Source organism: Sus scrofa, chromosome 8 (genome assembly GCF_000003025.6).
Source record: "Sus scrofa isolate TJ Tabasco breed Duroc chromosome 8, Sscrofa11.1, whole genome shotgun sequence".
Taxonomy (NCBI): Eukaryota; Metazoa; Chordata; class Mammalia; order Artiodactyla; family Suidae; genus Sus; species Sus scrofa.
In genome coordinates this window covers 135302546-135316173 of record NC_010450.4, presented here as the reverse complement: position 1 = coordinate 135316173, position 13628 = coordinate 135302546, and the positions used below count along the sequence as shown (strand labels likewise).

Genomic DNA, 13628 nt, shown 5'->3' with positions numbered 1-13628 from the left:
GGGCGAGTGTTCTACTCTAAGGAGAATGGTCAGAAGGACAGATGGTAGTAGAGACTGGTGATTGTCCCTTTAAAACCATCTTTTCCTTTTTGCTGGGCAAAAACAAACTAAATTTCCAGTCTCATTGTTGCCAGGCATGGTGATTGACTAAGTTTTTTTTTTTCTTTTCTTCTTTTTGCTTTTTTTAGGGCCACATCTGCTGGCACATGGAAATTCCCAGGCTAGGGGTTGAATCGGAGCTGTAGCCACAGCAACTCGGGATCCAAGCGGCATCTGTGACCTACACCACAGCTCAAGGCAAGGCCAAATCCTTAACCCACTGAGTGAGGCCAGGAATAGAACCTGCATCCTTATGGATACTAGTTTGGTTCACTACCTCTGAGCCATGACAGGAACTCCGTGATTTGCCTAAGTTCTTAACAATGGAGTGGGTTCTGAATGGATGTGGGTAATCTCATTACTTTCTCAAAGGATTTCTTTGTTCTGGTCTTTTGTGTGTGTGTTTTTGCCTCTTCTAGGACCGCAGGTGGGCATATGGAGGTTCCCAGGCTAGGAGTCAAGCCACAGCAACATGGAATCTGAGCCGAATCTGCAACCTACATCACAGCTCATGGCGACGCCAGATTCCTAACCCACTGAGCGAGGCCAAGGATCGAACCCACAACCTCATGGTTCCTAGTTGGATTCGTTAGCCACTGAGCCATGACGGGAACTCCTATTCTGGTCTTCTTTTCTTTCCCCTTCCCCAAAGAGGGAATATGCTAGTTTTCACATATAGAGTGCAGAAATTCAAAAGTTTAACATCCTGTGTTGGCAAGTCTGAGGAAATTTGCACCCCTATGATATTGCTGCTTGGAAGGCAAAATGGTACCATTCCTATAAAATGCAATTTGGCAACATCTATCACAACTGTAAGTACGTCGACCCTTCAGCTCTCTTCTCGGAATGTATTCTACATGTACACGTACAAAATGAGGTACGAACAAGGTTATTCACTGCAGCACTGGCGATTAATTAAAAACAACTCGAGTGTCTAGCTATACAGATTCAATAAACCAGGGTGTCCCTTATGATATGTAATACTCTCCAGCTCTAAAAAAAGAATGAAGCAGGTATGCGGACTTGCATCTTCAAGAATAGTGAAAAAAGCAAGAGCAGAATAATGATATGGTGTATTATCTTTTGTGAAAGCTAGAAAGGATAGACAAAAATTTACATTTATTTGCTTGTATTTGCAGACAGAAATTGTATAAAGATACAGGGATAATAAATACAATTACATATCAAGGTAGGGTGATCATATAATTTGTTATCCAAATGGAACAGTTTACAGAGTAAATAATTACTCCTGTCCTGGACAAACTGGGATGTATGCTCAACCTATATAAAGTGTGAAGAGTGGAAACAGGGATGGGCGCACATTTTACTGTACTTGACAAAAGTACTGGTCTGTGGTGAACTGTACACAAAAACCAACTCGTTCTTTATTATGAGTAGTTCAGGTGCCGCCTTGAAGAACAAGGAACGGTAAAGCAAGACGAGAGCCACGGAACTTGAAGATGGAGTGGTTTTGCGTATCGGACACTTACAGGAGGTGCACAGGCGACTCCGCCCCTTGGGGTTCACCCGCCAATCCCAAGTGGGAGCGTGCGAGCCGGAGTCGGCGGGAGACGCCTGGGCGGGCTTAGGATCTGAGCAGTGGAGCTTCGCGTCACTCAACGCTGGGGGCGGGCCTAACGCAGGCTCCCGACCTCGGCGCTCTGGCCCACACAGGCGCTACTCTGTGGCCTCTCGGGTTCCCTCTGGCCGGACTCTGGAGGACTAGACTCGTTTCCCTTTGGCCGCGAGAGGCCCCGCAGCCTCCGCTGAGCTCGGAGGAAGATGGCGGCAGCCGTGCGGCAGGATTTGGCCCAGCTCATGAATTCGAGCGGCTCTCATAAAGATCTGGCGGGCAAGTGAGTATTTCCCAGGGGCCTGGAAGGTGGGGAGGGAAGCCAGAGACTTGTTTTCCTTGGATTTATGGCGGCTTTCAGCTGTGAAGCTGGGAGTGGGCCCGATGACCAAGGGGGCGGGCCTGAGGCCGGTTGTGGAGGCAGCTGCCGGGAGCCGCGGAAAACGGGAGAGGACCTTGTGCAGGGAGCCCGGGGGGTTGTCGATCTGGGGCGACTCTTCGCGTACTCAGTCCCAAGGGCATCCCTTCTGGTCCCAAGATTCTAGAAGCGCGGGCTGTGGGACCTTCCTCCCGTGGCCTTCACGCCTCGCCTGGTGCCCCTTCCCCTCGCTGGCCGGCCTCGCACCCCGCATTCTGGCCTCTCTCTGCCCCGGCTCTCCCCTTTTTTCTTTTTGAGTGAGGGAAGTTGATAGTCTGGGTCCTTGGTGCAGAGCCTTCCGGGGAGATGTCTTCTTGCGGCTGACGGGGGCTGTGGAGTTATGGCCGCTCTCACGCCGTCCAGAACCACTAAACCATCTTGTGTGGGTTCTTGTGTTGTGGGTTCTCTCGCTCCGCCAGCAACTCTGAAGAAGGGCACGGAGGTGGAATGTCACCACGACGTGCGTCAGGATGTCTAGAGTGGTGGTGTTTCCAGGATTCAAGATTGTTTAGGAAGTTCGTCGGAATTTATGCGGAGGGCTTAGGTCCACTGCAAGTTAAAATGTGTGATGTGTGCCTGCCCTGCAAGCCGTTATTCAACAGTGTTAATTATGGATGGATGGATGGATGGATGGATGGATAAAGTTGTCTTGTTTTCTCTTTGTAGGTTTCGCGGCGCTGTTCTTTTGTAATGAACATGCATTCTGCTTAAAGCGTGTTTCTCAAGCTGACAGCTGAGATCGCTTTGATCCGTATTCATAGGATGCACCTGCTCTAACCTGGCTATTGAAGCCTTGACTTTGTTTTACGTAGGTTGTAATGCTTTTGCCTGGTGGTAAATGTAATCTACTTTTATGAGTGGGAAATTTAGCTCTGCGCCTTGGGATTAACTACTTTCTGCCGCAGTTTCCGTCTCAGGAAAATGGGCTGCTTCTGTCTGAGGACAAAATGAGTATATGTGTGTGTGTGCACTTATGTCACTCGTAAATCGCGTAGACCAGGACCTGAGGTTTCGAGCCACAGGATTGCCATCGCTACTGTTGTTATTATCATTATTAAGCAGTTCTTAAATATATATGGACTTATTTCCTGGGTTGGAAATAAGTTGAATATGTCTCATGGCTCAGTCCTTTCTGCATGTAATTTTAATAGAGTCATTTTTGTTTTTTCACATTTTTAAAAAGTTTTATTGAAGTGTAGTTGATTTACAAGATTGCAGTCATCTCTGCTGTGCATCTGGATAGATTTGGATGCAAGTAAAACTAGCTTATGTTTGTTTCCGTGCCTGCTTTCCTTTTTGTTTTGTTGAAGAAAAATAAGTGCATTCTTTATCAGAAGAGATACACTTTTTATGTATTTGCAGAATTCTGAAACTTAAGCTAAGCATTTAACTTCCTTCAGTTTGAATTGCAGATAAACAATTGTATCTCTTATTGGGTGCTTTAGTTATTGATTGCTCTGTAGCAAATCAAAAACGTAATGGTGTAAAACAGCAATATTTCTCGGGGTGCTTTCGTTGACCGGGCTGTTTTGCTGGTCTTGTTTTGCTGGGCCCACTCATGCAACGGCAGTCACCTGGCCACTCAGCTGGGGCTGGTGTGGCGAAAATGGACTAGCATACATATCCGGCTGTTGGCTGGGTCTCTCTCCACAGGCTCCCACTCAGTGCCTTAGCTGAGGCTTCCTCGCAGGTCTTTGGGAGTATTCCGCAGGGTGAGAGTGGAGGCTCCAGGACCTCTTAAGGGCCCCTGCCTAGAAGCCTCACGAAGTCAGCTCTCAAGTTCTGGTCAAAGGAAGCCACAAGACCAGGCTGGATTCAAGGGGAGGGGCACCGGAGCTACCTCTTTATAGAGAGACTGGCCAGGTTACAGTGCAAAGGGGTGTGGCCAGAGGGAGGCTTCCTTCTCTGGATGCCATCACTGAAAGGAGCTCCTTCGCAGGCGTTGTGAAGGTTAAATGAAAGAGCGGACTTGCTAACTGGTAGGCAGTCCTACCTGAGCAAGAAGATGTCACATTTGTTTTCATAACGAAACAGTTCTGCCCGCTACATGCTTTACGAGACAGATAATCTTGAAATATATAACTAGTTTTAGGGTTTATGTTAGGAGCTGAGGAGCAAAAGATTCTGTGTTAAGAAACGAGGAAGGAGTTCCCCCTGCAGTGCTGCAGTTAAAGATCTGACTGCAGCACTTCCGGTCGAGCAGAGGTGTGGGTTGGCTCCCCAGCCCAGTGCAGTGGGTTAAAGGATCCAGCATGGTTGCAGCTGCAGCTCATATTCAGTCCCTTGCCCTGGAACTTCCATATGCTGCGGGTGCAGTCGTTAAGAAAGAAAGAAGGAAAGAAATGATGGAATAAATTCCTTTTTACCGAGGCACCTCTGCAACCCACACACAGCCCAGGGCAACACCGGATCCTTAACCCACTGAGCGAGGCCAGGGATCGAACCCGCGTCCTCATGGATGCTGGTAGGGCTGGTTATCGCTGAGCCGTGATGGGAGCTCCGCCTTTGCAGAGTTGTTTTGTGGCTCAGTGGGTTAAGGATCCAGCATTGTTACCACAGTGGCATGGGCAGCTGCAGAGGCATGGTTCATCCCTGGCCCAGGAACTTCCATGTGCTGCTGGGGGCAGCCAAAAAGAAAGAAAAAAGGAATGCTTTCCCTTAACTGTGAAATAATTCAGCAGTCTAACTTTGATGTGAGAAATTGGCCTTGAGAAGTATTTTTGCAAATTATATATAGACTGCTTTTATACTTACTATACATTGTGTTCATTATATCGTGTAAAGGTTTAAAAGAGAAAAGCCTTGGGAGAGAGCATTTGTTATGGTAGCTTCTCATTCATTTGGCTAAAACCTATGACGTTTTTCAAAATCCAGTTCAGATGCTTTTTCTTTCAAAAAGCCTTCTCTGGAAGTTCCCGTCATGGTTCAGCGGAAATGAATCCAACTAGGAATCACGAGGTTGCGGGTTAAGGATCCGTCATTGCCTTGAGCTGTGGTGTAGGTCGCAGATTCAGCTTGAATCTGGCATTGCTGTGGCTGTGGTGTAGGCCGGCAGCTACAGCTCTGATTCGATCCCTAAGCTGGGAACCCTCATATGCCAAGGGGGTGGCCCTAAAAAGCAATAATAATAATTAAAAAAAAGCCTTCTCTGAACAACCGTCAACACACGGAGGACCAGCTTAGGGGCTCTTGCCATCCCCAGTGGCGTCTGATGGGTCCCTCTAGCCTAGCACTTTAATGGTTTTGTCTGTTTGCTTCTCTCCTTTTCTGCTAGAACATTATCTCCTTGAGGGTAAGTTTGAGGTCATGGATGGTAGGTCTTTGTTAAGTCGATCCTATATAAATATGACTCTCCCCCCTCCCCCTTCCCAGTTCTGTGTGCCCTGAGGAAAATACCAAGCCTTCCAAATCTAAACATTTCATTTAATGAAGAGCTGCTCATCTGGAGAAAGGAGAGTTAGGGGAGGCTTTTTAGCTGCCTTTGCCTGTAGAAAAGCTGTTTTGCAGAAAAGAAAATAGGCTTTTCTATCTCACAGAGGTAGACTTTGGATCAGAGCTTTCTAATAATACAGTGGAATGAAATTGTTCAAAATATACAGCACACACACATACAGGCGACAGAGGACAGACTGCGTAACCTTAAACCCTCCTTCTAACACAGATTCTCTGGTTCTCTGCTACTCTACCCATAAGTCCCAGTGGTTCCCCTCTGAAGAGTGGGGTTCCCTAAAATCTGATGTTTTAGATTTTGTGCCAAGTGCAGCTTACATTTTATTTTTCGTTTGTTATTTTGTCTTTTTAGGGCTGCACCTGCGGCATATGGAGGTTCCCAGGCTAGGGGTTGAATCGGAGCTGCAGCTGCCGGCCTACAGCACAGCCACAGTAACACCAGATCTGAGGCCTGTCTTGCAACCTACACCACAGCTCAGGGCAATGCTGGATCCTTAACCCACTGAGCGAAGCTAGGGATCGAACCTTCGACCTCATGGTTCCTAGACGGATTCTTTTCCACCGCACCACGACGGGAACTCCTATTTTATTTTTTATCTTTTTAGGGCCACACCTGTGGCATATGGACGTTTCCAGGCTAGGGGTCGAATCAGAGCTACAGTTGCTGGCCTACACCACAGCCACAGCAATGTGGGATCTGAGCCCCATCTATGATGCTCATGGCAACACCACATCCTTAACCCTCTGAGTGAGGCCAGGGATCAAACCCACGTCCTTGTGCATACTAGTCAGGTTCATTACCTCTGAGCCACAGCGGGAACTCTGCAACTTAAATTTTGAAATCTTTGACGGTAGGTGATGTTATTTATATTACATACGAGAAAACTGAATTACAAAAGTGAAATACTTTGCTCTGAGGTCACACAGCTAGTGACAGAGCAAGAATACAGCATGTTTGTCTCAAAGCCCTTAACTCTAAACATACTTACCTTTGGTCTTACATTATTTTCACCAAACTGGACCACATTTCAGACAGTGTTTTTTGTTTTGTTTTTGGTTTTTTTGCCCAGAATATCTGTCTTCTTCCACTCTTTCCCACTTAACACTAAATTCAAATATTTAGAATATGCTTAAAGACCCACCTCATTAGGAAATAACCTCTCTCTTCTAAAGCATCATGTTAGTCCTTAGCTGCTTTTAAGATTTTGTCTTTGATTTTTTGCATGTTTGTTATGATGTGTCTGTACGGATGGATTTGTTTTTACTTATCTATGTCAATTAGCTTTTGTTGTGAAATAAACCACCCCTCAGAATTTAGTGGCTTAAAATAGCAATCATTGATTTAGCTCCCAGTTGTGTGGATGAGCAGTTTAGGCTGGATCCAGCTGCTTGATGCTTCTCTGCTCCACATGGGCTTGGCTCCACAGGGGCGCCCCGTGCATCTGGCATCAGCTACAGATCGGACGGGCAGCTCTGCTTCTGTGTGTGGCTGGGGCCGTGGGGTGACTGGGCTACATCATCTCATTATCTGGTAGGTTGGCCTGGACTCATTCTTGTGGCAACAGCCAGATTCCAAGAGACGAAGATAAACACAAATTCTCTGGAAGTCTAAGACTGGAACAGGCACTATACTTCTGCTTCATTCTATTGGTCGAACCAGGTCTAGATCAAAGGGCGGGGAAAGAAACGCTCCTCTTGGCTGTGAAGCGCTGCAAATTCACATCGCAGAGGGGCGGATACAGAAAGGAAGAGAAGTGTGGAAATGGGCTGCTGCCTTATCTGGGTTGAGCTGCGTCACGTTTCTTTTCTGGTTTCCTTTTTGGCGGCCCTCTGCCCCTTGCAGAAGGGCCAGAGGTGTTGAACACACACTGCAGCAGTGACCTGAGCTGCAGCAGTGACGGCGCTGGGTCTTTAACCTGCTGATTGCGTTTCTTGAATCAGTGGATTGAGTCATTTCATTGTCCTGAGAGGTTTGCAGCTATCTCTCTTTTAATGTTGCCTCTGTCTTGTTCTGTTTTCTCCCCTAGGACGCCAGTGAAACCCCTGTTGGGCCTTCTTACTGTGACCTTCCTGGCCCTCACTCTGTCTTCTGTACTGTCCATCTTAATGCTTTTTCTGGATAAGTTCCTCTGACTTGCTTTCTAGTTTATCAGTTCTTCCGATATGTCTAATCTGCTGTTAAGAACTCCACAGAGTTTTAAGTTTGGTAATATTTTTTAGTTCTATAGTTTTGGGTGATACTTTTTTTCAAATGACACTTTTTTTTTGTCTTTTTAGGGCCGCACCCATGGCATATGGAGGTTCCCAGGCCAGGGGTCGAATCGGAGCTATAGCTGCTGGCTTACACCACAGCTATAGCAACACTAGATCCTTAACCCACTGAGCGAGGCCAGGGATTGAACCCGCAACCTTGTGGTTCCTAGTTGGATTTGTTTCCGCTGCGCCACAATGGGCACTCCCAAATGACATTTTTTATGGTTCCTAGTTTCTCGCTGAAATTTTAAAGCTTGTCTTTGTCTTTATAAACTTGATAAGCATAAGCATATTTCAGTCTTTCTGATAACTCCAGTATCTAGTGTTCCTGTTTGTTGCTATTGTTTGTTTTTATTGATTCCAGGTAATATTGTCATGTGTCTTATAATCTTGGTGTTGGGCAAATTATTTTATTTTATTATTATTATTACTATTTTTGTCTTTCTAGGGCCACATCCTCAGCATATGGACATTCTTAGACTAGGGGTCTAATCAGAGCTACAGCTGCCGGCCTACACCACAGCTCCCAGCAATGCCGGATCCTCAACCCACTGAGCACAGCCAGGGATCGAACCCGCAACCTCATGGTTCCTAGCCGGATTCCTTTCTGCTGCACCACGACGGGAACTCCTTCAGCAAATTATTTTAAAATGTATTTTTGAAACACCTGGAGGCCTATGACGTTACCTTTCAGAGAGGATTTTCATTTCTCCGGCCAGGCACCTGATGATGCTAGCCGTCTAGGGCCAAGGCTTCCACATTTATCGGTCTTCCTACTCAGTGATCCTTGGAATAGAATTTGGAACCTTACGGAGTGCTCGTGTTTCCTCCCTTGGCAAGTAAGAAACCTCAGATCCCGGTTCTAGTTTTGTTAGTCATCAGAAATTGCATGTGGACGCTCGGTATTTCTAGCAGGCGGCAGAACAGCCCTAAGCAGACCCGCTCGTTTCTCGCTGCCAGAAGAGTCGTCTCTGCCCTCCGCTCTCCACACAGTCAGCAAAGGCGTCCAGCGCCAGCTCGGGTTCCCTTCGTGGCGCTCTTAGTCTCTTGTGTTTGCTCTTTCTTGTTAGAATTATATGCTATCAATTTTTTAATCATTTCTTTCAGCCTCCTATGTTCTTTCTGAGATAGGGTTGGTTCAGGTGTCTGGTTCACTGTGATTATAAGTGAAAGCTCTGTGAATACATGCCTGTTAACACTCGTTTTTACTGTAGTGACAGTGGTACATTTGCGTGTGTCTGTTTCATTCACCTCTAGATTCCTTTTTAGTGCCAAGACATCGGGAATTGATATGCTGAATGTTGGTTCACAGATATCAGAGATGCTCCGTAAACATTTGTGGATGATAAATGGATAGGACAGATGCAAACTGCCTTCATTAATTCAATTTATTTTCCTCCATAATATTTTTTAATGAAAACATATTTGGTCCTTGTCATGTTCTCCACATGAGCCACTTTTCCATCTTTGCCATTGTTTTAGTTTGTTTTTGTTTTTGTTTTGGTGTTCCCCATATAGACCAATTGATGGATAAGTTATGAAACTATACGCTAAAACTTAAGTTATTAGCAAATTTTTATGTGAGGCATTGTTGTCTTTGAATATAATATTAGTATAAAATAACTTGTGGAATATAAGAGTAATAGAGTTTAGCTAGAGTCTTCATTTAATTGAATATGAAAAATAAGACAATCCAAAAGAAGAAATAACAAACCATTGAATGCATTAACTAAAACATGTCCAGGGCAATAAAGTAAATGTTTGAATATAGATATGGAAAATGTATGTGCATGTATGTGTGTATATATGTATGTATAGAGAGAATGTGATATTCCATGTAAATTAATTTTTTAAATTTTATTTATATGTTTAATTTTTTTTGGCCATAGAGTGCAGTGGCTTGATGTGGGATCTCAGTTCCCAGACCGGGGACTGAACTTGGCTGCAGTGGTGAAAGCACCAAGTCCAAATCACTAGACCACCAGGGAACTCCCTGTAAATGAATTTTTAGATAAGTGTATTTTATCCCTTAAGTGTAGCAATTTTAAAAGTAGTAATTTTTATTTTAAAGCTTGATAGTATTTCCTTCCTTTCTTGGAATAATTTGCCTCTCCTTTGGGAATTTGCGCTCTCTTCTCTCCGTTTACCTACTTTCTTACAAAGTCAGTTTGATTTATTGCCCTTTTGAGAAATCATACAACCAAGGTCGTGACAGACAATGTTGCATGAGCTGAGAACCAGTAAGTACTGAATTGTAGCTTGATGATAAGCCCTACAAAATACAAGTCATAAATTTGAATGAGTTTGGGCCCTATTTGTATATTTTTATTTCTTGACTATATTCTGGATAATGTTCGGAATAATTGCAATTAGGTGTGTAAAATGCATCAATTAGTGCTTTTAGTAAATACTATGGATGGTCGCTGGGGGCTCAGTGAGTTAAGGATCGAGCGTTATCACTGCTGTGGTGTAGGTTTGATCCCTGGCGCTGGGACTTCTACATGTTGTGGCATGGCCAGAAGATAAATAAGTAAATAAATATTATGATTGAGAATAACGAAAGGAATAAGAATAGAATCATGCTCATGTGGCAATTACTCAGTTTAAGAAGTATTACTAATACTGGTGTATTTCTGAGTGCTTATAGTGTGCCATGTACTGTTCTAGCTGTGTACATACAGCAGCAAACAAGACAAAAATCTCTATCCTCATGGAGTTTACCGTTTAGGAAGGCACTTGAAAGAAGATTGAAATTTTAAATTCAAAACTAAAACTTTAAAGAAAAAGGGCCACCTTAGATCTTGTAACTTACAGATTGACTCTTCTTGTTATGGGCATGAAACCTGAAACAATTGTGGTATACTTTAAAGAAGACTAGAAGAAATGGCACTTGGAATGAGAGGTTTAGGGTTTCTTGTGATGTACTGGAAAGTTAAAAAAAAGTCTGAAGTATCCCATAAGGAAAATCACAAACTAGAGCCCTACGAAGGAAACCAGGGTAAACAGAAATCATCAAACATCAAAGTTAGCATTAAACTCTATGGTGCCCTCTAAACACTATTTTTTGTTGTTGTTTTAGGGCCATACCCAAGGCATGTGGAAGTTCCCAGGCCAGGGGTTGAATTGGAGCTGAAGCTGCTGGCCTACCCCACAGCCACAGCAACACCAGATCTGAGCCACCTCTGTGACCTACACAACAGCTCACGGCAACGCCAGATCCTTAATCCACTGAGCAAGGGCAGGGATCAAACCTACGTCCTCATGGCTACTAGTTGGGGTTGTTACTGCTGAGCCACAACAGGAACCCCTGAACACTATTTTATTGTAATTTTTTGTGTTGTTTTAGGTATCGTCAGATCCTAGAAAAAGCCATTCAGTTATCTGGGGCAGAACAACTAGAAGCTTTGAAAGCTTTTGTGGAAGCGAGTAAGTGGAATGAAAAATCCATGTTTGCCTCATGTTCCTGAGTTAGGACTTAAAAGCTTGCTCAGACTTTGTTTTATATCAAATTGTCAATATATTTACATTGAGGTTAGATTAAATATGCATTGAGATTGATTGATTTTAGACTTTAAGCCACTTATAACTTCACAGTGGATTGTTTTTCAGGAACTATGAAGACATCGTTACATTCACAGTTAAAGTTTTGTATAGTTGTTGACAGAGTAAGTGATGAAAGGCCATATAACAAATGGATTCAAGTCCTGGTCTGCTGTTTTGTTAGCTGTGTGATCTTGGGTAGGCTGTAGAACCTCTTTGTGTCTCCTTTTCCTCGTCTGTAAAACGGGGGTATGATACGTACCCTGTAGAATTGTTGGGAGATTAAATGAGTTAATATACGTAGTAAAGTGCTTAGAATAGCGCCTGGCATGTGATAAGTGCCAGGTAAGTGTTAGCTGTTTGTTGATGTTACGAACATTTCTTTCGAGCAGGAAGTAGAAATTTCCCTTCTTCCAGACACCCTCCCCCACTCCCTGATTTCAGACATACCCAGTTATCTTGCAAAAAACTCAAAATTCAGGTGAGAATTTATTCTGAGTTCACAATACTAATGCTACTTGATAGTGTGCTTTCACATACATTATGTATCACACAGCTTCTTTTCATAACCCTCTACTGAAAATGCAGCTGTAGATAGCCCTGTATAATAGATTTTAAAATGTGTCTCAGGATTAAGTGACCTTTTTTCCCAAGGACATTCAGCTAGTCAGTGGTAGAGCCCAGACTAGAAACTAGATTTTCTGATTTATAATTCTTCTTTTACTTATACTTCCCTGAGAAGGCTAGTTTGTATACTAATTTCTTTCTTTCTTTTTTCTTTTTCTTTTTTTGTCTTTTCTAGAGCTGCACCCGCGGCATATGGAGGTTCCCAGGCTAGGGGTCTAATCGGAGCTGTAGCCACCAGCCTACGCCACAGCCACAGCAACGCCAGATTGGAGCCCTGTCTGCGACCTATACCACCGCTCACAGCAGCGCCGGATCCTTAACCCACTGAGCGAGGCCAGGGACCGAACCCGCAACCTCGTGGTTCCTGGTCAGATTTGTTAACCACTGAGCCACGACAGGAACTCCTATAGTGGTTTCTTTCTAATAGTTATAGGCGTCTACGGCACTTTTAATGAAACTGTTTTCTGGAGTTCCCATCATGACGCAGCGGGAATGTGTTAAGTGCCATGTGCCAGGTATTATTTAAAGTACTTTATATAAATACTGCACTTAAGCTTCACGACAGCCTTATCCACATTTCACAGAAGAGGAAAGAGAAGCACAGAGAGGTTAAGTTTTTTGTTGGAGGGCGTATAATCAGGAGTGTTTGGAAGTGGTGTGGCTCCAGAGTCTTCATCCTTCATCACATGTAATCATACCTCATAAATGTTTATAAACAGTATCGTGAAATATGTCTATACATCTAGTGCTGATCAAAGATCTTATTTTTTCTTTTTTTGGGGAAAGTACAAGTGGCAGTAACTGTCACTACTTGCTCTATTTAAACATCATGAAAATTATTTCGCTTTCTATTCATTTTTGTAGTGAAGTGGGATATGAGAACACAAATGAAACTATAGGTTTTTCTACTCAACATCACTAATTATTAGAGAAATGCAGCTTAGAACTATAATGAGGTCCCACCTCAGACTGGTCAGAATGGCCATCATTAAAAAGTATACAAATAACAGGGAGTTCCCGTCGTGGCGCAGTGGTTAACGAATCCGACTAGGAACCATGAGGTTGCGGGTTCGGTCCCTGCCCTTGCTCAGTGGGTTAACGATCCGGCGTTGCCGTGAGCTGTGGTGTAGGTTGCAGACGCGGCTCGGATCCTGCGTTGCTGTGCCTCTGGTGTAGGCCGGTGGCTACAGCTCCGATTCAACCCCTAGCCTGGGAACCTCCATATGCCGTGGGAGCGGCCCAAGAAATAGCAACAACAACAACAAAAGACAAAAAAAATAAATAAATAAATAAAAATAAAAATTTGTTAAAAAAAAAAAAAAAAAAAAAAAAAAAAAAAGTATACAAATAACAAATGCTAGAGAGGGTGTGGAGAAAAAAAACAGCCTATGCTGTGGGTGGGAGGTTCCTCCAAAAACTAAAGAGAATTACCATATGGGAGTTCCCACTGTGGCCCAGTGGGTTAAGAATTCAACTAGGATCCAAGAAAATGCAAGTTCAATCCCTAGCCTTGCTCCGTGGGTTAAGGATCTGGTGTTGCCTCGAGCTGCAGCGAAGGTCACAGCTGTGGCTTGAATCTGGGGTTGCTGTGACTGTGGCGCAGGCCTGAGGCTACAGCTCTGATTCACCCCCTAGCCTGGGCACCTCCATAGGCCTCAGCTGCAGCCT

General features: G+C 44.2%; 1 protein-coding gene across 5 annotated transcripts in view; it reads left to right on the top strand.

Moving 5' to 3' along the window:
• Positions 1781 to 13628, top strand: part of COPS4 (COP9 signalosome subunit 4) — a 33919-nt gene continuing 22071 nt past the window's right edge. The window contains exons 1-3 of one of the 5 annotated variants that reach the window (XM_021100266.1): positions 1866 to 1955; positions 8513 to 8632; positions 11140 to 11219. In XM_021100266.1, coding sequence (XP_020955925.1) covers position 11219 — 1 coding nt within the window. In that variant the 5' untranslated portion in view covers positions 1866 to 1955; positions 8513 to 8632; positions 11140 to 11218. 5 annotated transcript variants of the gene reach the window in all.